The 27,171-nt window shown below is 37.7% G+C and overlaps 1 protein-coding gene across 1 annotated transcript in view; it reads right to left on the reverse strand.

Annotated features, from left to right (window-relative positions):
- The window catches only part of CSF1R (colony stimulating factor 1 receptor), a 262,226-nt gene that overhangs the window by 3,594 nt on the left and 231,461 nt on the right, over positions 1-27,171 (reverse strand). The window contains exons 14-19 of the mRNA XM_053718651.1: positions 26,286-26,416; positions 22,557-22,653; positions 22,303-22,418; positions 22,088-22,210; positions 20,311-20,422; positions 2,742-2,841 (exon numbers count right to left, since the gene is read on the reverse strand). Of these exons, the coding sequence (XP_053574626.1) occupies positions 2,742-2,841; positions 20,311-20,422; positions 22,088-22,210; positions 22,303-22,418; positions 22,557-22,653; positions 26,286-26,416 (679 nt within the window). The remainder of the gene's footprint in view (positions 1-2,741; positions 2,842-20,310; positions 20,423-22,087; positions 22,211-22,302; positions 22,419-22,556; positions 22,654-26,285; positions 26,417-27,171) is intronic.

Raw genomic sequence — 27,171 nt, forward strand, 5'->3', positions numbered from 1 at the left:
ATTAACATAAATTGGACCTTTTGTTATCCATCTGGGTCCAACTTAGAATAGCCATTTTATGTCATCATTCTAATTTGACCAAGAATGGCAAATAAAGGTCAATTTTATGCAAATTCCATGGTTGGAGGTTTTTATGTCCATCAGAAAAAGATGTTTCATGCATTTTTGTATTTATCTAACTCAAAAGTCTTAAACACTTTAAAACCCAGTATATATACAGGTAGGAAACCCTGCATGGGAAAAGAAAAGGTGCCGATTTCAAAATAGTTTAGATTTTGGTATATTTGTATATTTGCATCTGTAAAATGGGACCAAGTGTAAACAACAATCTCTTATGTAATTTAGGTAATATTTACATATAATAATACATCTTATATATGCAACCTATAGGTAGTTTTATATATTTTTTATATATATTTTGTATTACTTTTGTATACATAGTACCAACATAAAGATAGCACAGTACTGTAATCAGAAAGGTAACAGTTGTTTTAAATACATTTAGAGCATTAGTATTTTTATTTAAAGGGACATGAAACCCAAATTTTTTCTTTTATGATTTAGAAAGAGCATGCCATTTTAAACATCTTTCTAATTTACTTCTATTATCTAATTTGCTTTATTCTCTTGATATACTGTGCTGAAAAGCATATCTAGATATGCTCAGTAGCTGCTGATTGGTTGCTGTACATAGATGCCTCATATGATTGGCTCACCCATGTGCATTGCTATTTCTTCAACAAAGGATATCTAAATAATGAAGCAAACTAGATAATAGAAGTAAATTGGAATGTTGTTTAAAATTGTATTCTCTACTTGAATCATAAAATCATTTTTTTGGGTTTAGTGTCCCTCTAATTGTGCAAAAAATTGTAGTTTTTAATAATTTTATTTTTCAAAAAGTATGACTAAAAAAGTTTGGATTTTGGAATATTTCTGGATTTGGGGATTTGTGTATATATATATATATATATATATATATATAGGGTCAAGCACTCATGGCACTGCAAACATCTAGTGCCCTGGGTGCAATCCAGTCAGTGGGTAGTACTTGTGGGGATAAAACCCAAACCCATATATATAAATGCCAATGGACCGTGAGTGACTTTTGAGGTGACCGCCTGAATTTCCAAAGTCTGCATAGTAAGAGAAAGATTTCACCACTGTAGATGTGTGAGAAATCTCTTACTTATGCAGACTGTTGTAAAGCCTCTGTGCATATTTCTAACAAGTGCGGCTCCCGCATGTCACTCCAAAACCCTACAACCAATCGAACCGCATAGCTACGCCCATCAGAAATTAGTCTTGGGAGCAAGTGAAACTGAGAACACCTCCACCCAGGAAAAGCCAGTTTATTTACACCGGGAAAAGACCAGAGCTGCAGTATACTGTCTAACCAGCACCTGCATTGTAGCTCAAACTGTCATTCTATTCTGCAATAGCCGAACCAGTCTATTTGCATTTTGTCCAAATATTATGGGCTGGGTATGGACACTGACTTGGCATTCTATCTAAGGAGGGAGTGTGTGGTCTGACAGTGCTTGAATCTAACAGTGCTGTATATCAGACGGACATAAGCAGATCCAACTTTACGTAGGATCTGCTTATGTCCATCTACTATACAGCACTATCAGATTCAAGCACTGTCAGACCACACACTCCTCAGAACTCCAAGTCAGTGTCCACGCCCACTCCAGGCATAAAGGATTGAAGTGATAAATTAATCTTGGGAGCAAGTCAAACTGAGAACACCTCCACCCAGGAAAAAAACGTATTTTCACACCGGGAAAAGCCCAGAACTGCAGTATAGACTAACCAGCACCTGCATTGTAGCTCAAACTGTCATTCTATTCCACATTATCTGAACCTCTATTTGCATTTTGTCCAATCATTATAGAGGATTGAATTGAACTGGCTTTGTGATGGCTTATATATTACCTTCATTCTTTTTAATTATTGTTTAATGATTTGACTTCACATACACAAGAACAGGCAATTGCATTTCAAATGGTGAGTCTTGGGCGTTTCTAGGACTTAAGGAAGCTGAGATTGAAGAATTTGAATATGTACCCCTCCATTCAGCGCTCTTAAAACTGCAGGTCAAGACTTCTAGGTCTCCGGGGCTTGTGACAACACCATATTCATGGATGGTGGCATCCCTGGATTTCTCCGGTGATGCTGGGCCACTTGGTCACCTCGTATGTGGGGATAAGTGCGAGGGGGTGGGATTAGCTTCAAAAGTACACCCTCCCCGGATTACAACACGTGATCTCTATCCATAGTGTGGATGACCAGGTGTTATTATACGTGCTAAAGGGGTTAAAAATCTAAAAACCAAAGCAATTTTGTTTTTGCCATGTTTTGCTCTGCTGCCTTGAAGATATATACCCCATAGAAAATAGCAGGCAAACTGATTTTTGTTAACAAAGGAATAACAAACAGCTCAAAAGCAAATATCAGACAAAACAAGAGACAAATTATTCATCCAAAATTATCTTGTGCGTATTGTCTATACACATGTCACATATTGCCTTAGAAGTACACCCAAAATATTGTTTGGGAACTGTTTCATGTAAGGATATATATATATTTATTAGTTAATTTCAGATAATTGATTGTGTTTTTCAAGTTTTTAGTTATACTTAAAAAATAAAATCCACCACAAACAATCTTCTAGTTCTAAAAAAAAAAAAATAACACACCACAAAAAGATATTTATTTTGATAAAGTGTGTTACTTACACATCTAATGGAGAGTAGTTTGGACAATCCATCTTGTAGCCCTCCTTTATCAGCTTGTAAAACTTTCGATTGACAAGAATGCCAGGATAAGGACTTCTGCCTATACAGAAACATAGATATAAATTATAACAATATATATCATGATGACAATTGGTGAATGTAGATTCTGGGTAAAAAATATTTATCTAACAAAATTCATGTAAAATGCTATGCCGTATTAGATAATAGATACTGATAAGATGGAATATAATCTACTTCTTACTGGTGTGCACTATCCTATATAAGCTATGTTTTTTAATCTTCTATATTACTTATTAAATCAATCTTCCTTAACTGGAAACAAATAAAGAAATCTCTGTGAGAATTTTAATTTAAAAATGTGAGGTTGCTCCAAGTTATGGCTAGATTATAAGTGGCGTGCAAGCAATAAGGGGTTTATCACTGCTCATTGCGCACAATGTGCTTCGGCTTATCGCAACTTTAGGTGAGACATTAATTGCATTAAAAAGTTTTAAGTGTTTAAAGATATGAGGTCTGAGGTGTTAAGAAAAATAAATGGCTGTAAATAGCTTTAACATAGTTACATACTTACACATGCATAAATATGTATGTGTGTGTGTATATATATATATATATATATATATATATATATATATATACAGTATATATACTGTATATATATATATATATATATGTTTAAATGTGTGTACAGATGTATTTACAGACATATATAACACATAAAAACACATAAATGCATATGTATACATATATAGACGTATGTAAGTGTATTGGAAACATTTGCAGTAAAGTCAAGCTGATAACATGAAAAATCTAATTAATGCATTATATATATATATATATATATATATATATTGTGACCTGGGATCTTACAACCACACAGTCTTCAAAGATGGGAACACCACACAGGTCTGGCAAAAAACAGGCAAAATAAACATAAAGGAAACAAAAGAGGCTTGTTCCACTGAGCATTTACTAACAGGTATAACTGACTGCACTAATTAGGCTTTTTACAAAAGATAAATGCACAGACCTTTCAAACTTTGTTTTTCCTTTTAGACATAATTCCTCTCAGTCTCTCAGGAGAGTGTTGCAGTATCCCTTATTGCTGGTATTCTGACTATGAATCCCTGACTAGGGATTTTTATTAGCACCTGCTGTTAATTACCACATGCAGGTGAGTAGCTAGCTGGGTGAGACGGAATTCCTGGACTGGACTTTCTCACATAATGTGCTGCCTGAAAACTGCGGAGTGGAGCACTGGCCCACCCTACTCTCCAAATGCTCCACCCTAGGGACCCAGAAATAAATCACATATTTTCTTTATGTGGTAAACAAACACAGCTATTCTCCCTGGGGTTGTCAGACCATACTCTGCACTGCAGCACTTTTGGGGGAATATAGACACCTTCCAATACTATGCCTTGGGTTCTTTCACACATCCTCCCCCCCAGCTCAGACCTAGTGGGGTGAGCGATCATGGCCAAAAGCATATGCATACATGAAAGGCCATCAGCATTACCCTGTTTACATCCTGCTCTGTGTTTTACTGAGAAGTGATAGGATTGCAAAGTAAGGAACCAGAGTGTAACTCTACTATTATTATCCTTATTTTGACTCATCCATTTGAGAGGTGCATGATCAGTAACTAGCCTAAATTTTCTGCCCAACAAATAATATTTGAGAGTTTCAACAGCCCATTTAATTGTTAGACACTCCTTTTCAACTATCGAATAGTTCTTTTCTCTAGGTTGAAGTTTCCTGCTGAGGTATGGTATTAGGTGCTCTTCACTTTGACTTTCCTGGGAAAGCAATGCTCCAAGCCCTACATCAGAGGCATCCGTCTGTAAAGCAAACTCCTTTGAAAAATCATGGGTGACTAACACTGGCTGTCTACATATGGCTTCCTTGACATTTTGAAATGCTTGTTCAGCTTCAGGGGACCATTTCACTATTACTGGAGCTTTTGCTTAAGTGAGGTCAGTTAAAGGACCCGCTATAGTAGCAAAGTTGGAGATAAACCTTCTGTAGTAGCCAACAAGCCCAAGAAATGTTCTGACCGGTTTCTTCATCATAGGTCATGGCCAATTCCTTATGGCTTCAACTTTAGCAAGTTGTGACTTCACTATTCCTCTTCCAATGAAATAGCCAAGATACTTGGCCTCCTCCAAGCCAATGGTACATTTACTAGGGTTTGCTGTCAGACCGTCATTTCTTATGAAATTAAGGACAGCTTGCACTTTTGGCAAGCCAGACTCCCAATCTTCGCTATGTATAACCACGTCATCTGAGTAAGCTGCGGCATAACAAGCATGTGGCCTTAAGATCCTGTCCATCATTCTTTGAAATGTTGCTGGAGCCCCATGTAGGCCAAAAGGTAACACCTTGTATTGGAAAAGCCCATCTGGAGTAGAGAAGGCAGTCTTTTCCTTTGCCTGTCCTGTAAGCAGCACTTGCCAATAACCCTTGGTCAAATCCAATGTGGTCAGGTACCTGGCTCTCCCGAGTCTCTCCACAAGTTCATCAACCCTTGGCATGGAGTATGCATCAAACTTGGATATTGCATTAAGCTTCCGGTAATCATTGTAAAACCGGATTGTGCCATCAGGCTTTGGTACAAGCACGATTGGGCTTCTCCAGTCACTTTGGGATTCTTTGATTACCTCAAGGGCCAGCATTTTCTTTATGTCTGATATGATTGCTTCCCTCTGAGCTTCAGGTATTCTATATGGCTTTAGATTTATCCTTTTCCCCAGTTCAGTGACAATGTCATGCTTTATTATCATAGTCCTCCCTGGGACTGTGGAGAAAACATCTTTATTTAATCTGATGAAGTCTTTTACCTTCCTCTTCTTGTGGATAGTCAGGGTTTCTGAGATATTGACTACGGGGTAATTTTTCTCCATTGTAGGGAGGTGTTAGGAATTATTGTTAGCATGACTAGCGCCATCTTGTTCTTAACTGCCATTTTGTCTTTGGCATCCATCTTGTCTGAATAATATTTATTATAGCAATCATTCTGTAGAAATACATGTTTGTTATTAGTTTGTTAGAGCTAGTTGGCCTTGCAGATGTTCCTGGCACAATGCCTTGAAAGTGCTATCTCTATAACATGCTCAAATATCCTTGCTTTGGTCCTAGATGCATTTCTTATTATGACTATAGAAATATTGTTTCTAGCTAGTATTTTTCCTGACAAACACTGTGTAAAATGACGCGGTCATAACGTGTCATCAAGTTAACCCTGTATGCTGTAATTGTTGTCTATAAGACATGCCTTGTATCTTTCAATAAAGGAGAATAGTTTTAGACTCATTGCTGCGTGGTCTGAAGTGCTGTTCTCTAGGATATCCTTATCAAATAATATATTAATTTCCAGTTGGTACTGTCTGCCCGAGACCTAGTCCTGACTGACACCCCCCCCCTGAAAACAACACCTAACAGTTTCTGGTGTCAGAAGTGGGATTTGCATTGGGTAAGTAGATGAGTGTTTTTTTACTCTACTTTCCCTCTGTGAATATGAACCTAAATTTAATTTTGTAATAGGTGTTGGTTATATATGATAAAGGGTTAAGGGGTTCCTGCAGTAAAGAAAGTGCAGGGTTGTGCGGAGGTTGTTGACCTGCCGGCACTTGTGATAATCCCCTCTAGACAGGTTATAGTCCTGTGCTAGTTTTGGACAGGTGTTGCAGTCCTGTCTGGTGAAGCGCGCAAGAGATAAAAAAGTTGGTATGCATTTGACGGGAGGTTCTTAGTCCCCCGGGCAAGTTTGCATTGCTTTATTATGGTGAGTTTGAGTCTCATCTGTGTTGAAGTTGTCCCTATACATTCCTATAAGTAGATTTTTTGTTACCTATCACTGGACTTGAATTACTACTTGGTGCTTGCTTGCTTGCTTGCTTTTTTATTGCTATATGATTGTGCTGTGCTGTGCTGTGCTTAGAAAATGTGTAGGTTATTGCATTTTTAATGTCTACAAAGGGGTTAACAGAATTTGCATTTCAGGCAGAGGGATATCCACTCCAGAAAGAGAGGGGGATTATAAAACTGTCAGTGAGGCAGCTGTGTAGATTCATCGAAGAAGAAAAAAAAAACTGTTACAGAAGCTCTGTTTGTAAAACTCTTTCTTTTGTTGTATGCGTGTTTACAGTAATGTAAAGGAGATTTTGTGTATTTTATGTGTAACGAGTGTTGGTCTGTCGGTTCTCACTGTGTCTGGTATGACGTGTAAAAGATTTACTGTAAAAAAAAAAGAGGGTGTATTATCCTTTTTGAAATTTGTCTCAGTCTGCTGGGAAAATGGCCATTCCTTGCATATTCGGACACTTTCAAATACATTTTAAATTTGGTGGAAAGTTAATCTTATTGTATTCTTAAATGTCTTTGGTATGTTATGAAATATATATTTTCCTGAGAAGGAAAGAGACTGTTAATGTGTTTTCGGTGTCACTAAGATCTTCATGTATGTTGAAATTGTGTAAGAATAAATGTTGGGAGTGAATTTCTGGTATGCGAGATTATATGAGCTTGTGTGTGTGTATCGCTGTAAAAATGACCTTGCTGCATTTTTCTTTCTGTATGGTAATTATTTAGGCTAGTTTCTTAGCTAAGAAAGCAGACGTAATGAGGTATTTTGTAGTGTTATTATTATAACTTTATTTGAAAGTCATCAGCATGTTCTTAATTATGTGTGTTATTTAATAGCAGTTTTTAGTTTTAAGTGATAATTGTTGTATGCAAATAAAAAACTGTCCACTTGTTGCGGCATATCAATATATTGTTTTTGCAAGTGAACTAATTAAAGGATTTGTGAATGTGCGGATGATTGAGTGACTTTCGGTCATGTTCTGGTAAATGAAAAAAAAAGATTTAACAGGTTGATTCAAGTATGTTGGATTTGCAAGATTTGTGAAAGGAGTTAGTGGAAAAGATAAAATAAGGTTGTAGGCTGTATATCATTAAATTTATCTAAAAGTATTTGGGTCTGTTTCTGTTGCAAGTAGATTAATTCAGTAGAAGTTTTAATATAAATTGCTAACATATTACTGTGTAATATTATGTATGCTGTGATGGCTCTCATTTTAATATGCAGGTCATGATACAGTAAAGCAGTAGAATTTGTATGGTAAATAACACAAGTTTCCTAATCATGGCTAGGGTATACATATGTAATTTACATTAAAAATGGTTAGTCCTTAAAGGGACAGTACACTGTAACATAGTTTTTATATTAATGTATTTTCGATGACTTGATTATACAAGCTGCATAGTATAAAATATAGGAGAAATTGCATTTGCAAGTTTATTTGCATATATGATAGCTGGTTTTGTGCTTTCAAGACACAGTTATTGCAATGGGTTGAATTTCAGATAATAAGCATATCTTATTGTGTTCCTTATCTTATATTTGTCTGTAAAACCGGAGCTCAGGGCTTAGACAGAGCAATGGAAAATTGTCATTTTATTACTGAAAGGACCAGTTCACTCATGTGAAAGGAGTTCATGAGCAGCCATAACACTGTATTAACAAGTTACGGAGATAAAGCATAAATGTAGCAGTTTTCAAAATATATTTTTTGCGACCTTTCCGTGTATATTTTTTAAAATCTGCCGTTTAGATAGCAGACATTTACGCAGTGTAACTCAATTCTCTCTGTAACGCAAACTGAACTGATGCAATCTTGGTGTTGCGATCTGTGAGACTAGCGGAAAAGGGAAAAGAAGAAGAGAAAACATTTAAAGGGATACAGGCAAACTGATATAAAATCTGAGATTTTAAAGAAATATTTACAGAGAGAGAAAATGAGGTTTACTGTAAGCCTAACACTCGTATATTTAACTATGTCAGCAGTTTCAGTTAAAGATATATTTTTTTTAAATTTCGGGTAAAATGTCCCTTTAACAATCCTGCACCCCACTGTGTTATGCTGGCTGTGTTTGCTTAGGCTATTTAATGGACGTCAGTATACATTTTTTATTATAAATGAGGACAGTGAATCGTTGAGAAAAAGTTAAAGGGTTTTTTTTTTAGACAAACTGTCCTTTTACTCTATTCGTGTAAATTATTATTATTATTCTTTTGTAGAACGCTCATTTTTTGTTATATACAATTGTTATATTTAGCTAGAGAGCTGCAAAATGGTGAATATCAAATTATAAAACAAAGTTAAATCAAATAATTGTGTATTTATTACAATATTGGTTATGTACAAGTATAGATTGGATTCCAGAGCTTTACAAAACAATTAATTGTGCCAAACCTGATTTATTTAACAGTGGATTGCACTGTGCATGCGGGCAGGGGCTATATAGAACAGTAGCTGTACCATTATTATCTGATCTTTCCCAAAATAGGGTACTTAGGTGTTTGTGTTTTCCTTTGTAAATTTATGGTTCAGGATTTTATTTGTAAATATGCAACTGAAGTTTATTGATCATCTGAAGTGATTGCATCATTAGTGTGATCTCATAGTATTGTGCATGGTAGAATTTGCAGAACCAGGGTATGGATGGTTGTTATAGGATTTTAATTATTTGTAGTGTTTTGCAAGTGCTGTGTTGTAGTTAATGTAAGTATATGTGTTGAATTTCAGGTTAATTGTAGTGTTTAAAGTTTGTGCCGGCTGTTAATGTTTTGTTTTGTGGAATGGACAATTGGTTTTAAGTGTTTTCTAAGAGAATGTTATGTTTTTCTCTTTCGTGACTGCGTGTGGAAGTGTGCTGTATGAATGGAATATTGAATACTGAGGTGTATTTGATTTTGCCTGATGTTAAGAATAGTATACTACATGCATGACTGGAGTGAATGAATGGTCTTTTAGTTTTGTGTTATATTGTGTTTGCGTGCCACATGGGATGTTTCACACACACAAGGGGGAAGTATTGATGAGTATTCTGAGTATCTTTATGTGATTTGGGTGATTATTATTTTAAGTAAGAAAGTGAACCTAAAATGTTTTTATTTTTCTATTTTTGTTCTTAACATAATATTTGTATTTGCAGGGTGAGGTCATGAAGCGGTATTCAGAGATTAAAGACACTAACTGAATTATTTTTGAGTTTTTCATATTTAGGTAAAATCTGTACAGATAAAATTCCATAGTGCCCTCTCCAAAAGATTGAATGCAAGTAAACCTTTAAAGAAAGAAATGAAGATAAAAGACATTTTGTCAAGCTTGTTTTAACCACCATACTGCAGTAAAAGTTGCTGAACTATCTTTGTATCCATTCTTTGCATTGCATGCTGGTACCAGCCCCAGAACTGGACTCTGGGTAATCTATGACTGTTTTCTATGATGTGTGTCTTCAGAACGAAGACTATCCTTCTCTGGACTATGCCTTGCCGGTTGATATTGAGGACCTGTTATGCTGTTACAGGGTCAACCAATTAAATTAGGGGAGTATTGTTTTAACTTGTTTGCTTATATTTCTTGTTTTGTATGCTCTTGTATTTGTGTTATTTTTTGTTGATCATATTAGTTATAGGAAGTCTTGTCTGCAAAAGCCATAAGGAGAAAAGTTTTACACTCATTGCTGCGTGGTCTGAAGTGCTGTTCTCTAGGATATCCTTATCAAATAATATATTCATTTCCAGTTGGTACGGTGTGCCCAAGGCCTAGTCCTGACTGACACTCCCCCCCCTGAAAACAACACCTAACAGGAGGTCTGCTGTTTTTAAAGCTACAAGTGTTTCTCTTTCTTTCTATGACTTAAGTAAATTCACATGGTGAATCTGTACCTCCTTTCGCCTCCCAGGCTGTCTTACTTTGTAATTTACTTCCCCCACTCTGTCAATGACTTCATATGGTCCATGCTATATTGCCAAAAATGTGTTCTCTACGGCAGGAACCAGAACTAGCACTCTATCTCCTGGGTAAACACATGAACCCTGGAAATTCTGTTATAGCTGTTCTGCTGATGCTGTTGGGCATTTTTCATGTGTTCCCTAAATATGGGCATAATGGCTGTCATCCATTCCTGCATCTGAGTTATATGTTCTATCACACTTCTGTGAGGGGTTGACTCCTGTTCCCAAGTCTCCTTAGCTATATCTAGCAACCCTCTGGGGTGTCTTCCATATAAGAGTTTAAAGGGCAAAAACCCAGTAGAAGCTTGTGGGACCTCTCTGATAGCAGACATTAAATAAGGCAAAAGGAAGTCCCAGTTTTTCCCATCTTTATCAATTACTTTTTGGAGCATAGCCTTAAGTGTTTTATTGAATCGTTCTACCAGACCATCAGTTTATGGATGATACACTGATGTTTTCAGATGCTTTATATGAAGGAGATTACACAACTCCTTTGTAATTCTCTACATCAATGGAGTACCTTGGTCTGTTAATATTTCTTTGGGAATCCCAACCCGGCTAAACATTAACATTAACTCCTTAGCAATCACTTTTGCTGAAGTAGTTCTCATGGGTATTGCCTCAAGGAGGCAGGTAGCATAGTCTACTACTACCAATATGTACTGGTGTCCCCTTGCAGACATTACAAGAGGACCCACAAAATCCATACCAATGCATTCAAATGGGACCTCAATTATAGGAAAGGGCACCAAGGGGCTACTGTATGCTGTAAGAGGGGCAGTTAATTGGCATTCAGGACAAGAAGAACAATAATTTGTTATAGATGCCATTACACCTGGCTAATAAAAGCTCCTAAGAATTATCTCTCTTGTTTTTTTCAATCCCCAGGTGTCCCCCAAGTATGTGACTGTGTGCCAGGTTTAATACAGTATGTAAATATGCCTGGGGTACTAATAACTGTTTGTCAGACTCTCTTTTTTCAACTCTGTACAATAAATCATTTTCCACGTCAAAGTATGGATAGGTGAGGGCTTTATCAGGATTAACGAAGGTCCCATTTCTTATGGAGATATGGTTTCTAGCCACAGCTAAAGTTGGATCCTCCCATTGTGCAGCCCTAAAGTTACTTGGGCTATCCTTTAGGTCAGCTATTTCTACATCAGGTTCAGATATATTAGATTGACATATATTATCCTTTTCAGTGTTACCTCCAACTAGGTTTTCCATAGGGGTTGACTGCTTCCCTCTAGCAACAGTTATTTTGTCTAAGTCATCCCCCAATAAATCAGAAAATGGAAAATCACCAACAGCGCCCTCTACTGAATCCATTGAAGCTTTCTCAGCAGCATCCCATAAATTCCAAAAATGCCTTTTATCATTTCATGGACTAATTTATCTACTTAACCAACTCTATGATTTATAGAGCCATTTTGAGTCTCAATAAGTACTTCAGCAGTTGGATACTTGTGTATGCCCCCATGGACACAGGCAATATCTAGGTTCTGGTAATTATCAATAGGAGTATTTCTCAACAGACTCTTGTCTATGAGCGTAAGCATGCTACCAGAGTCCAGCAAAGCTTTCATTTCATTTCTTTCCACCCTTACAGTGCACCAAGGGTGGCCATTAAGACAATCATTTTTGGTAACTGCATATACAGAACGCGAGTACAGTGAATAATTGTCCCTCATATTGCCAACATTCCATTCCATAGCAACATCATTATCAGGGCAGTCCCTTTGCAATATGTCCATATACTTTACCTTGAAAACATTTAATATTAGTATTAGACAACATCTTTAAGGCTTTTGTGGACTCTTCCTGCCTCACAAAACTATTGCCCCTTGCTGTAATATCCCTCTGGTTGTAGAAACCCATCTGCTCCTCCTGATTCCCCTTTTTCCTGGAACAGCTTTACCTAATTTATTGGGACTCTGGATCTTTGGGGTCTTTGGTCTTTCTTGGTTGGGTATTTGTAGGAACTCTCCTGCTGCCACATAGCGTTCCACCAGGGCAACTAGACCATCAGCAGTTTTAGGTTCACTCTGGCTGACCCACCGCCGTAGGGAAACAGGCAATCCTCGCAGGAACTGGTCCATCACAAGTTGTTCCACAATGTGACTAGCTGAGTTGACCTCTAGCTGCAGCTATTTACTGGCAAGATATATTAAGTCAAACATCTGTGACCGCACAGCTTTGTCTTGATTATATGTTCAGGAGTGAAATCGCTGGGCCCTCACTGCTATCGTTACTCCCAGGCGGGCAAAGATTTCTGCTTTTAGTTTTTTGTAGTCACTGGCCTGCTCAGGCTCCAAATCATAATATGCCTTCTGAGGTTCTCCACTCAGAAATGGCACAAGGAGGCTTGCCCATTCAGACGCAGGCCACCCTTCTCTTTCGGCTGTCCTTTCAAAAGCCATAAGGTAAGCCTCTATATCATCTGTAGCCACCATCTTTTGCAAATAGTTACTCACTCTCAGAGTCTTAGAACTATGTGGTATTTCTGCAGTGCACCTGCCCAGTCTCTCAGATAGGCCTTGGATCTCCTGCTGCAAGGCACATGTGATATACTGCTGCTCCTCTCTTTGTGTTAACACCAGTTGTTGTAGTACTGCAATATTTTCTTGCTGGGTGGCAGTAGCTTGCTGCTGTGTGGCAGTGGCATGTTGCTGTGTAATCGTAGCCTGTAGTAAAGCCTTTAAAACTTCCTCCATTTTTGAGTGTGCTATTATTTCCTTAACAAACTATCAGTGTGTTTGCCCGCTGCCGCCACCATATGTGACCTGGGATCTTACAACCACACAGTCTTCAAAGCTGGAAAGACCACACAAGGTTGTAGCTTTATAAAATATAGCCCACTTATTTACAGGTCTGGCAAAAAAAACAGGCAAAATAAACATAAAGGAAACAAAAGAGGCTTGCATCACTGAGCACTTACTAACAGGTATAACAATGCACAGACCTTTCAAACTTTGTTTTTCCTTTTAGAGATAATTCATCTCAGTCTCTCAGGAAAGTGTTGCAGTATCCCTTACTGCTGGCATTCTGACTCTGAATCCCTGACTGGGGATTTTTATTAGCCCCTGCTGTTAATTACCACATACCGGTGAGTAGCTAGCTGGGTGAGATGGAATTCCTGGACTGGACTTTCTTACATAATGTGCTGCCTGAAAACTGTGGGGTGGAGCATTGGCCCGCCCCTACTCTCCAAATGCTCTACCCCAGGGACCCAGAAATAAATCACATATTTTCTTAATGTGGTAAAGAAACACAACTATTCTCCCTAGGGTTGTCAGACCATACCCTGCACTGCAGCACTTTTGGGGGGAATATAGACACCTTCCAATACTATGCCTTCTGTGTATGTATGTATGTATTGGGTACTTGTAAAGCGCGGCTAATCACCCGTAAGGGTCTCAAGGTGCTGCTCATTTTATCGACCTCGTAAGGATGAATGGCTGAGTGGACCTCGCCAGGGATCGAACCTGCAACCCTCGGGTTGCTACAGAGCTCAGCAACAGTGTATTCTGTCACAATATATGCAAGTGTTTAACTGCAATCCAGTTTTCACCTGAGGAAGGCGAGGAGCCCAGAAACATGTAGTGAGGATTACAGACCTGAAAATAGGTAAATAAATAAGAGCGCTACAAAGCTAATACCCAATGGAGGTAAATGAATATCTATTCGACACAAGTGTTGTTAAAAATATTTTTATAAGTTTATTACTAAAAAATAAAACACTTGTATATATTGTGACAGAATGCACTGTGGCTGAGCTCTGTAGAAACCCGAGGGTTGCAGGTTCGATCCCCGGCGAGGTCCATTCAGTCTTTCATCCTTCCGAGGTTGATAAAATGAGCAGCACCTTGAGACCCTTACGGGTGATTAGCCGCGCTCTACAAGTACCCAATACATACATACATACATACATACATACATACATACATACATACATACAAGCACAGAGGAAGCTTCCCTAGAGATAAGAGCATATACCAAGACAGCACAGAGCATATCTCTCTACTAGAAAACTGGATTACAGACCTGGCAAAGCAAGCAGTTTTTTTTGTATCTCCACTTGAATGCTTTCTAAAAAACTTTTTTATTTATTGTTTAAGACTTAGTGTGGGGACTCTGCTTTTATTATTTATTCTGTATATATGTATATGCTTTATGATAATAGGATACTATGCTACATTGAATTGTTTTAAAATAAATATATACTATTTAACCTATATTTGTTGGCACTGTCTATTTTTCTAAATTTCTAAGGCCTTTTTTTTGGTTATTAAGACAGCAGCATCAATATAAGGTCTCATTTTTTATACTTATTGTAAATATATTCTTCAAGGCGCTCTCATTTTCTTTACACATTTTAACTGTGTATGTACTGTAAATATCCCCATTCAAATGTTCTTCACATTTAAATAGATATTCCTATATATATAAATTTCTATGCCTATATATAATTTATATATATATATATATAGATAGATAGATAGATAGATAGATAGATAGATAGATAGATAGATAAGTAAAGAATCCAAAGAGAGCACTCGCCATAAGTTAAAGAAAATATTTAATCCAAAGTGTTGTAAACGTTTTCGGGGAGTGACCCCGTCATCTTATTATCTGTCTGATGACGGGGTCACTCCCCAAAAACATTTACAACACTTTGGATTCAATATTTTCTTTAACTTATGGCGACTGCTCTCTTTGGATCCTTTACTTGTGTATAACGTGGGACGCACCCCAACGTTACGGATTATAGCGAGAGCTGGACCTTTTGTGCTCCTAGATAGATAGATAGATAGATAGATAGATGGATAGCCAATCGGAATTAAGGTTGAAAAAATCCTATTGGCTGATGCAATCAGCCAATAAGATTGAACTTCAATCCTATTGGCTGATCCAATCAGCCAATATGATTGAGCTCGCATTCTATTGGCTGTTCCAATCAGCCAATAGAATGCAAGCTCAATCCTATTGGCTGATTGGATCAGCCAATAGAATTTTTTCAACCTTAATTCCGATTGGCTGATAGAATTCTAGATGATGGAGCCGCTCCACGTCGGAAAGATGAAGATAGAAGATGCCGTCTGGGTGAAGACTTCTGCCCATCTGGAGGACTACTTCTGCCCGTCTGGAGGACCACTTCTGCCGGCTTCGTTGAGGACATCTTGCCGCTTGGATGAAGACTTCTCCCAGTAAGTGGATCTTCGGGGGTTAGTGTTAGGATTTTTTAAGGGTGTATTGGGTGGGTTTTATTTTTAGGTTAGGGCTTTGGGCCACAATAGAGCTAAATGCCCTTTTCAGGGCAATGGGGAGCTTAGGTTTTTTAGTTAGGCTTTTATTTGGGGGGTTGGTTGTGTGGGTGGTGGGTTTTACTGTTGGGGGGGTTGTTTGTATTTTTTTTACAGGTAAAAGAGCTGATTTCTTTGGGACAATGCCCTGCAAGAGGCCCTTTTAAGGGCTATTGGTAGTTTAGTTTAGGCTAGGGTTTTTTTATTTTGGGTGGGCTTTTTATTTTGATAGGGTTATTAGATTAGGTGTAATTAGTTTAAAGATCTTGTAATTTGTTTTTTATTTTCTGTAATTTATTGGTTTTTTTTTTGTAATTTAGCTAATTGTTTTGAAATTAGGTAATTGTATTTAATTTAGGGAATTTATTTCAGTGTAGTGTTAGGTGTTAGTGTAACTTAGGTTAGGTTTTATTTTACAGGTCAATTTGTATTTATTTTAGTTAGGTAGTTATTAAATATTTAATAACTATTTAATAACTATTCTACCTATTTAAAATAAATACAAACTTGCCTGTAAAATAAAAATAAACCCTAAGATAGCTACAATGTAACTATTAGTTATATTGTAGCTAGCTTAGGGTTTATTTTATAGTTAAGTATTTAGTTTTAAATAGGAATTATTTAGTTATTAATAGTAAGTTTTATTTAGATTTATTTTAATTAATTTAAGTTAGGGGGGTGTTAGGGTTAGGGTTAGACTTAAGTTTAGGGGTTAATAAATTTAGTATAGTAGCGGCGACGTTGGGGGCAGCAGATTAGGGGTTAATAAATGTAGGTAGGTGGCGGCAATGTTAGGGACGGCAGATTAGGGGTTAATATGTTTATTATAGTGGCAGCGACATTGGGGGCGGCAGATTAGGGGTTAATAATTATAATGTAGGTGTCAGCGATGTCGGGGGGCAGCAGATTAGGGGTTAATAAATGTAAGATTAGGGGTGTTAGATTCGGGGTTCATGTTAGGGTGTTAGGTGTAAACATAACTTTTGTTTCCCCCATAGGAATCAATGGGGGCTGCGTTACTGAACTTTACGCTGTTTTTTGGCAGGTGTTAGACTTTTTCTCAGCCGGCTGTCCCCATTGATTTCTATGGGGAAATCACGCACAAGCACATACAACCAGCTCACCGCTGACTTAAACAGCGCTGGTTTTGGAGTGCGGTATGGAGCACAATTTTGCCCTACGCTCACTTCTTGCCTTTTAATGCGGGTTTCTGAAAACCTGTAATACCAGCGCTGTAGGTAAGTGAGCAGTGAGAATAACGTGCAAGTTAGTACCGCACCCTCATAACGCAAAACTCGTAATCTGGCCGAAAGTTTGCTAAACAGCATTAGTTGGGATTAAAGGAATTGGCTCCAATTACAGTTAGAGGAGTTTCTTCTTTGTGTTTTAGTTTCTCTAGGCTTATATTATTTATGATTGACATAAAGCCCAACATTTTTATTTCATGGTTTAGATAGAGCATTCATTCTTAAACAACTTTCCAATTTATTTCTATGATCAATTTTGCTTCATTCTTGTAGTTTCCTTTGTTGAGAGAGCATCAATGCCCTACTGGGAGCTAGCTGAACACATTGGTAAGCCAATGACATGAGGCATATATGTGTAGCCACTAATAAGCAGCTAGCTCCCAGCTCCTGAGAATACCTAGTTATGGTTTTCAACAAAGGATGCACAGAGATCTAAGCAAATGAGATAATAGAAGTATACTTAAAAAATTGTTTAAAATTGTATCTGAATCATAAAAAAAAATGTTGGGTTTCATGTCCCTTTAACTTAAAGACATTTTCACAGTGCTGGATATAATGCATTGTCATAATGACCTCTCACCAACAAATACTAAAAGCTGGAAAGAAAATCCCACATTTCAGGTAGGTACCGCAGTACCAGTAATATATTTTTGCTACATAAGGTATGACTCCTCCCCATACTACATGCCATTTTTTTATTTTTTATTTAATTTTTTTGCAAGATGTGCAAAAACCCTTAACCTCCAAATTTAAATTTTTCCATTCTTTCCTCCACCCCCTTAGCAGGACTAGATGTAATTACATTCCTATACACAGTCAGTAACAGGTCTACTTATTATGTGTAGCTGTGTATAATTTAATCTATATATTATTGGTGACCACAGCCTCTCTTTCTCTTCTGTGCAGGGGATGGGGTATTACCCGTAATATTTCTTTAATGCTTTAGTTTGTTCTTGTTCTTTGTACTTTTAGTGGACTTCAACTGTGGGTCAATTTTGCACTTAATGATCATTATCAGTCGGTGCCAATTTGTTAGCACGTGTATGCACGCTCCTGAACAGTTTATAGCTTTTAAAATACTCATCTTTATCATCTAAATTGTTTCTGTCACTTCCAGTGTTGTAATACTAAGTACTAAGGAAGTTTAATTTACAATTTTCAGAATTATGCGTTTATTTACTATGTATTTGTAATCTTATTCTTTAATTTTGCATGATGGTTAAAGGGACATGAAACCTAAAATATTTCTTTCTCTGTTCAGATAGAGAATACCATTTTAAGCAGCATTCTAATTTACTTCTATTAGCTAATTTGCCTATTTCTTTGTTGAAGAAATAGCAATGCACATGGGTGATCCAATCACACGAGTCATCTATGTGCAGCCACCAATCAACAGCTACTTAGCCTACTTATATATACTTTTCAGCAAAAGATATCAAGAGAATGAAGCAAATTAAATAATAGACGTAAATTGGAAAGTTGTTTAAAATTGCATGCAAAAAATGTGGGTTTCATGTTCCTTTAACAATGACTCTTGGGGGCCGATTTATCATTAAATGTATGCTGTCAGACATCAATAAATGCTGACAGCATACGCTGTCAGCATTAATCATTGCACAAGCAGTTCTTGTGAACTGCTTGTGCAATGCAGCCCCCTGCAAATTCACGGCCAATCGGGGCTGTCAATCAGCCCAATCATATGAGATCAGGTGGATTGATGTCCGCAGCCTCAGAGCAGGCAGACCAGTTAAGGAGCAGCGGTCTTAAGGCCGCTGCTTCATAATTGCTGTTTCCGGCGAACCCATTCGGCCCCTTTATATATCGACCCAATGGTCTTACCCTGCAAAGCATATTTGGTTATATTTATAGTCTGTTTTTAAACTATAACTTTTCTCTTTTAAAAAAGGGTTAACATTAAATAATCATGATTCTTGATGGTTGAGACACATTTTAGCGACAAAGGGGTTTATTTATCATATGTCTGTCCAGATGTCTCTCCAGATGAATTGTTTGATGCATCATCTTAGCTGATCAAGTGGGGAGCTGAAGCAGATATTTGTTTTGAGGATGTAAAGGGACAGTGTGCTGAAAAATTGTTTTATCCTTAATGAGCTTCCAGTTATTCTAGCTGCAGAGTATGATATGTAGGGGAAATTTTATATGTATGTTTATTTTTCTATATGAAATAGCTGTTTTTTTCTAGTTGACACCACAACCCATTTAAATGGCCTGAGTTTTTAGGGAGCAAAGACACAATTCTCTTATTTTCATCTCTATGCACAATGGCATCCTTATATTATCTCAGTCTGTTTACACAAAAGCAAATACAAATTAACATTTAAGTGCTTATTTCTCTGACCTTCCACTGGAAGAGCGATTTCTTCAACAACACCTTGTTTACATAGCTTTTCTATAAACAGTACTTAAGTACTGACATTTTCACAATAGGTGGGGATTCAGCAGGAAAAATCAATTATTTCAGATGACAAAATTAGGGTAATAAACAAAGTAATATACAAGGAAGAAAATGTTATAGTACACTGTCCCTTTAAATAAAGCTGCAGGTTGGAGTACTCCTCACACAGTTCTGAATCCGTACACACTGAATATGAGCCCCTCTACTGAGGTCAAATATAGGAGATACATTGTCCATTTTGCATTAATTTCTCAGTAAAGTATGTTTCATTTTTCAGCATGCTTACTGAATTATTGACTTATTGCTGTTGATTATTCCATTCTGCCTCCCATTGTGTTTCTAAGCTTAGTAACTCTTCATTGGTGAGTAGTACAAGAGTGAAGCTAGATAAATGCGAATTGTGTGATACTTTAAAAAATTCCTTTATTGGTTAATTTCTCTAAGAAGCACCCACTAAGATTCCCTCCCCTTTGTAACCTATCGGGAAGATTGTATGCCAACCAGTTGGGTTTAAGGCTTTATTTTTTTCTCTCCAGTCCTTACTCAATGTATGTTCTTTGTTGTTTGTTCTTAGGGACAGGAGCTGTGATATGGAAACTTAGTAAGTATGACATATTTTTTAAATGTTCTGGATCCATTGTATTATCATTAGCTATTAGCACAATTAACATTAAGCAAATTATTAAAACAAATATTGATTTGATAGTGTGCAGTAAATTATGATCCCACATGGTTATCATCCATATGGCTCTTACTTGGAATTGTTTCATTTGCTTACCAAGTGAAAAGATCTCCCATAGCAGTATTCCATAAGACCACACATCACTCTGTACTGTGTAGATACAATCAAAGATGCTTTCAGGAGCCATCCACTTTACTGGTAGACGAGCCTAAAATAAAAGCACACAGATTTAATTTTCTAATATATTAAGTATAAAGATAGGAGTAGCATTTGTTTATTAAGGATAATCGTAATGCAATGTTAAAAGGAAATCTCTTACGGTACTTAAAGACCTTACTACAAGACATAGCTGTTATTTTGCTATAGAATAACCTATCAGACAACTCTAAATGTTTTTAAACAAATGATCATCCCTTTTACTGTAATTGTTTTTCAATAACCAAACTTCACTCACCATTTGCCTGATTTGGAGGAGCCAATCTGAGCTTTAGGGGTAGATTTCTCAAGCAATGAATGCTGCAATCTACCCCCGAAGCTTCAGGTCCACCTGAAACTTAAGTTAAGAAGCAGCGGTTATAAGACCGCTGCTCCTTAACTCATCAGCCACCTCTGAGGGTGGCGGACAGCAATCATCCCGATCGGATAGTCAGGGTCATAATGTTAATATAACATACATTGTTTTGCAGTTGTTTATCAGTTAAAGGGACATGAAACCCATTTTTTTTCTTTCATGATTTCAATAGAGCATGCAATTTTAAATAACGTTCCAATTTATTTCCGTTATTTAATTTGTTTAGTTCTCTTTGTATACTTAAGTAAGCTCAGAAGCTGCTGATTGGGGGCTGCATATATATGCATATTTTCATTGGTTTTGAGTTATCTCCCCATAGTGCATTACTTCTCATTCAATAAAGGATGCCAAGAGAATGAAAGAATTAGATAATAGATATAAATTGGAAATATATTTTAAATTCTACGGTCTACCTGAGTCATGAACGAAAAATTTTGGGGTTTCATATCCCTTTAAAGCCAATTAGAAAAAGTTATCCAGGAGAAGTCAGCAGTGTGCATTGCAAGTTCTGAAAAAATAAAATAACTAAAGTATACGGAAACGTTGTGTAACTATGCATAACAAAACATTTTATTTATGTGCTGTCCCTTTAAGTGTATTTGTACCAAATACCGAGGCATTATTTTTAACATAAGTTTGAGTAATGTGACTCTCACTTATCCCAAAGTAGTGATAGGCCCTCCATACAAAACATTGTGTGATCCTACACTAGAAGATAAACTAGCGTTGCACATTAGCTGTGCGTTAAATTCAGCAAACTGAGAGAAAACACATCCTTTATTTTTATTATTAAATACGTATTCTTAACTCACATTAGGTGTTCCGTTTATCAATATAATGGCAATATTAATTGTATTCCTCTAAGCTTTGCAACATGCATTTATTTTTCTAGATTCTGGAGGACTGGGAAACGAAGACCCACAAATATGATTATGTTACAGCTTGTTATATAGTATACACACAATATACTATAAAAAAATGACCTAATTCCATGTTTGGTAAGTGATATACAGGGGAAAAATGGGAATATATCTGTTGGTGTTCCGGATTGTGTAGTTGCTGTATTTGTGGTAGTGAAGAGGAACTGTGAAGATCAGTAGTATATTCATTTTTATTGTGAAATAGAACTTTAGGGAACCTATTCAAGGGTTATACATTTCTGGGCATTAACCTGGGAAACTGGCTAAAATGTTTTCATGCATAATGTAGCTGAACCATGAAATAGATATATAAATGATCTGCACTTTAACTCATCCTTATTTGATGGCATATTCTGTGTAGGAAAATTAGATTTTCACTTACATTGCCTTTGACAACATAATTAGAGTCATTTTCAATGTCTCTGGCCAGGCCAAAGTCGCAGATCTTGGCAATACGTCCTTGTGTAACCAGGACATTCCTCGCTGCAACATCACGATGAATACACTGCAGGCACAGAAATTTAACATCAAAAATGAGAAAACTTTAGGGCCTCATCTTGCTTTTAAATTAGTGATTCGCGTACTAACATCACTTACACTTTTGGATGCTAAAAATGACATTCCCTGAGCAACTTGAAGGGAAAAATGTAGAAGGTCATAAAGATCCAGAGGCAAATTATCTTCTGTGTCTACTTCCTCAGAGAAAGAATCATCTGGAAATCAGAAAGGGTCAGAGTGAGAAATATATATATATATTGGTTATAAAATGATATTACCCTCTCAGCCAATAGTGGTGGCTCAAGTTAAAATAAATCTAATGAATATGTAAGTGACTATTTAGATAACATACCCTGGAATTGAATTGGAGTTCCTAGAGACAGGTTTCATTTCAATATAATTATTCAGGTCCTGACTTGAAAATCCACTGTCACTAAAAATGAAAAATCTCTTAAATTTATTACAATAATCAAACTTGCATATCATTGTTTTTCTTAACAAACAATAAAAAGTAAATTATTTCTTTACTTTGTCTAACAAAGTGTGTGGCTTGTCCTAATTCATGAAAAAAAGAAAGAAAAAATGTTTTAAAATCTCTTAAATGTATTCTGATGTTGTGGGGTCGATTTATGAAGCAGTGGATGCTGCGTCCGACCCAACTCCGCTTCAGGTCCGCCTGAAACGGAGTTAAGAAGCAGTGGTCGTAAGACCGCTGCTCCTTAACTCGTCCGCCACCGTCTGAGGCGGCGGACAATAATCATCCCAATTAGATACGATCGGGATGATTGACACCCCCATGCTAGCGGCCGATGACCACGAATATGCAGGGGGCGGCATTGCACAAGCATTTCTCAAGGAATGCTTGTGCAATGATAAATGCCGACTGTATGCTGTCAAAATTTATCGATGTGCGGCGGATATGATTATGTCCCCCGCACAATGGTAAATCGGCCCCTCTGAATCTACCCCACTGTTAGTAAAAGTTTTTATTAAACATCTGAAAAATGTATGTTAAAATGATTAAGTTTAGGCAATAATTAGTATTTGTATTACTATCACTATCTTATATTACTTTTAGGTTGTATATGTTTACTAAACCTTTGAAATAATTTTCAAATAGACAATAATACCAACTAGAAATAGAGTTCTAGTAATTTTTTTGTGTATTATTATTATTATTATTCTTTATTTATAAAGCACCAACAGATCCGCAGCGCTGCCCATGGGTACAAGGATAAAAGTACAATGGAGAAAACAATACAATAAAAGACAAAATTTTACAGACAAATACAGGGGGAATCGAGGGCCCTATTCCCGTGGGAACTTACAATCTAGATGGGTAGGAGGATGGGAATCAAGAGGTGGGGACTGCAAAGGTGAGAATTATATTATTGAGGAGATAAATGAGGGCAACTGTTAGGTAAGTGAAGTTAATTTGTTAATGAGCGGGTGATAAGCTTCCCTGAATAAAAAAGGTCTATAGGAACGTTTAAAGAAGGAGAGGGGTTAGGTGAAAGTCTGACAGTTTGAGGAAATGCGTTCCAGAGGCTTGGTGCCGCATGAGGGACGTCCTGTAGGTCTAGCATGGGAGGAGGTGATGGTAGAGGACACAAGAAGCAGGTCATTGTTGGATCTTAGGGGGCGGGCTGGAGTATATTTGTTATTGAGTGAGGACAGGTAGGGTAAGGCAGCATTGGTGAGGGCTTTGTAGGTCAGGGTGAGAATTTTGAATTTAATTCTGCTGTGAATGAGGAGCCAGTAAAGGGACTCACAGAGAGGTGCAGCAGAAACAGAGCGTCGAGGAGAGGTGGATTAGCCTGGCAGATGCATTTAGGATGCATTGAAGGGGAGAGAGTTGAGGAGAGAGGGAGGCCAGATAATAAGTTATTACAGTAGTCAAGTTGGGAAATACCAGGGGAGTGGATTAGCTGTTTAGTAGTTTCAGCACTCAGAACGGACGAATTTTGGAGATATTCCGTAGGTGGTTGTGACAGGATGAAGAGAGCAATTGGATGTGGGGGAATGAAGGACAGATTTGAGTCAAGTGTGACTCCGAGGCAGCGGACGTGGGGTGATAGGGAGATAGTGGTGCTGCCAACAGTGATGGAAAAATTAGAAACTGTAAGTAGAGTTAGAGGGGGGAATTAGAAGTAGTTCGGTCTTGGACATATTTATTTTTAGGTGGTGAGAGGCCATCCAGGAGGAAATGCCAGATAAGCAGTCGTTGATGTGAGAATTGACAGAAGGAGAGAGAGTGCAGTGGTGGAAAGGTAGATCTTAGTATCAATAGCATAGAGGTGATAGTTGAAGCCATAGATGTTGATAAGTTTACCCAGTGAAGAAGTGTAAATAGAGAAGAGTAGAGGACCTAGGACCAGAGCCTTGAGGTACTCCAACAGACAGGAGGGACGGAGAGGAGAAGTCAACAAGCAAAAGAGACGTAGAAGGATCTGTTAGAGAGATAAGAGTGAAATCCAGGAGAGGGCAGTGTCACAGAGCCCAATAAAGCTGAGAGTACATAGGAGAAGGGGATGGTCAACAGTGTCAAATGCAGCAGAGAGGTCAAGTAAGATGAGTATAGAGTAGTAGCCTTTGCTCTTCAGCAGAAAGGAGATCGTTAGGAACCTTGGTGAGGGCAGTCTAAGTTGAGTGTTGGGGAAGGAAGCCAGATTGCAGGGGGTCGAGCAATTAGTTGGAGGACAGGAAGTGGGTTAGGCAATTAGTTGGAGGACAGGATGTTTTGAGCTAGAGTTAGGTTCAAGGGAGGGTTTTTTGAGGATGGGGGTGACTTTTGCATGTTTGGAGGAGGCAGGGAATGAGCGGTAGAAAGGGATAGGTTGATTATGTGAGTAAGAGCCAGAGTGAGGGTGGGAGACACAGAAGGCATTAGATGTGAAGGAATAGGGTCAAATGAGCAGGTAGTGAGGTGTGAGGAAGACAATAGGGAAGCCACTTCACTCTCAGTGGTTGGGGAGGAGGGTGCAGATAGTGGCAGAGGGAGTGACTGGGAGAGAAGTTGGGAGATCGCTTGACTTGTGTTTGTATGTTTCTTTGGAAGTGTTTTATTGAAAAGTAGTTAGCCAGGTCTTGAGCACTGAATGCAGATGAGGGGGTGGTGCAGGTAGGTAGAGGAGAGAGTTGAAAATGGAGAAGAGTCTCTTAGGGTTTGAGGAGTGAGTGGATATAAGAGAAGAGAAGTAGATTTGCTTAGCTAAGTGAAGGGCAGAGGTGTAAGAGTAAAGAATGAACTTATAGTGCATGAAATCAGGTTCAGAGCGGGATTTCCTCCAGGCATGTTCAGCAGTGCGGGAGCATTTTTGTAGGTGGCGTGTTTGCTGGGAGTGCAAGGGCTGGAGCTGAGAACGTGGGGCTTTGCAAAATGGGGGCAAAGCGAGAGTGTCAAGTGCAGAGGAGAGAGTATTGTTATAATGGGTTATAGCAAGGTCAGTGGCAGTGCAGGATATCGTGGAAGTGTGGGGGAGGCGTATTTGAATAAGGTTGGAGAGTTGGAGAGGGTCTACAGTGTGCAGATTTCTACAGGTGTGGGGGGGCAATGGGGGAAAGTATTTTTAACCTGTATATTAAGATTAAAGTTGAGCAGATGGTGGTCTGACATGGGAAATGGGCGACATGCAACATTAGAGAGAGAGCAGAGATAGTAGAATACCAGATCAATAGAAGTGTCCATCGTGGTGGGTAGGGAATAGGGTGGATTGTGAGAGGCCGAAGGAGTAAGTGAGGAAGAGAAGTTTAGAGGCAGCCGGGGCAAATGGGTTGTCAATGGGGATGTTGAAGTTCCCCAGAATTAGAGTAGGTGTATTTGTAGAGAGAAAGTAAGGCAGCAAAGTTGTCAAGGAATTGGGGAGGTTGGCCCAGGGGGGCGATAGAAAACTGCCACTCTGACAATATATATTTTCAAATACATTACACTGGTCATTTTTTTATTTATTTATTTAGCTTTTTTTTTAAGTAGCTACAGGAAGTACATCAATAAACGGGTTTAAATAATAAAAAAACAAGTTAGACAATGTATGTTACATGATATAATTAGAAAGAATAAACATATTTACCTTCTTATATACTTCTGTTTCCATGGACATATTTTTGTAATCACTAGATACTATGAAAAGGTCATTCATAGCATCCGCTTTCTTCCTCAGAAAATTCAGCAAGTCTCCATATTGACAGTACTCAGTAATCACAAGTATTGGGCCTAGCAGAGAGACAGATGCCCATTTGAATATCACAGTAAGTTCTTACTTTTAAAAGACACGGATTCAAACTTGTACACTCCTTGATTAATTACTTGGTCAGTATACATAATAATTTAATTTTCTATCAGTTTCATATGTACAGTATATATTAAGTTCATTAGACATATAGGGCCAGATCACAAGTTTTGCATTACGGCAGTAGCGCTTAAAAAATGGCCTTTACGTGTGGTATGGTCAACTTACCGGTATTACAAGTCGCGAGTTACAGCTTTAACGCGATCATTATGACATACACCGCAACGATCCATATCGCAATCAAAGACCAGTAGTTATGGATTTTGCAAAACAAAAATGTTTCACAAAACTCATAAAAAATATACTACAAGTACACTAACACCCATAAATTACCTATTATCCCCTAAACCACCATCCCCCCTCATCGCAAATACTTTAATAAACCTATTAACCCTAATCCGCTACTCACGCACATCGTGACTACCTAAATTAAAGTATTAACCCCTAATCCGCAGCCCCCGCATCACTTACACTAAATAAAGCTATTAACCTCTAAACTGCTGATCCCCCACATCACAACAAACTAAATTAAAACTATTAACCCCTAAACTTCATAGGTAAGTTTTTATTTATTTTAAGGTAGTTATATTGTAATTTTAATTTAAAGTTAGGGGGTGTTAGGTTTAGGAGTTAATAGTTTAATTTATGTAGTCGATATGTGGGTGTTTGGCGATTTAGA

The sequence above is a fragment of the Bombina bombina genome, chromosome 6, assembly GCF_027579735.1.
Source record: "Bombina bombina isolate aBomBom1 chromosome 6, aBomBom1.pri, whole genome shotgun sequence".
Classification (NCBI taxonomy): Eukaryota; Metazoa; Chordata; class Amphibia; order Anura; family Bombinatoridae; genus Bombina; species Bombina bombina.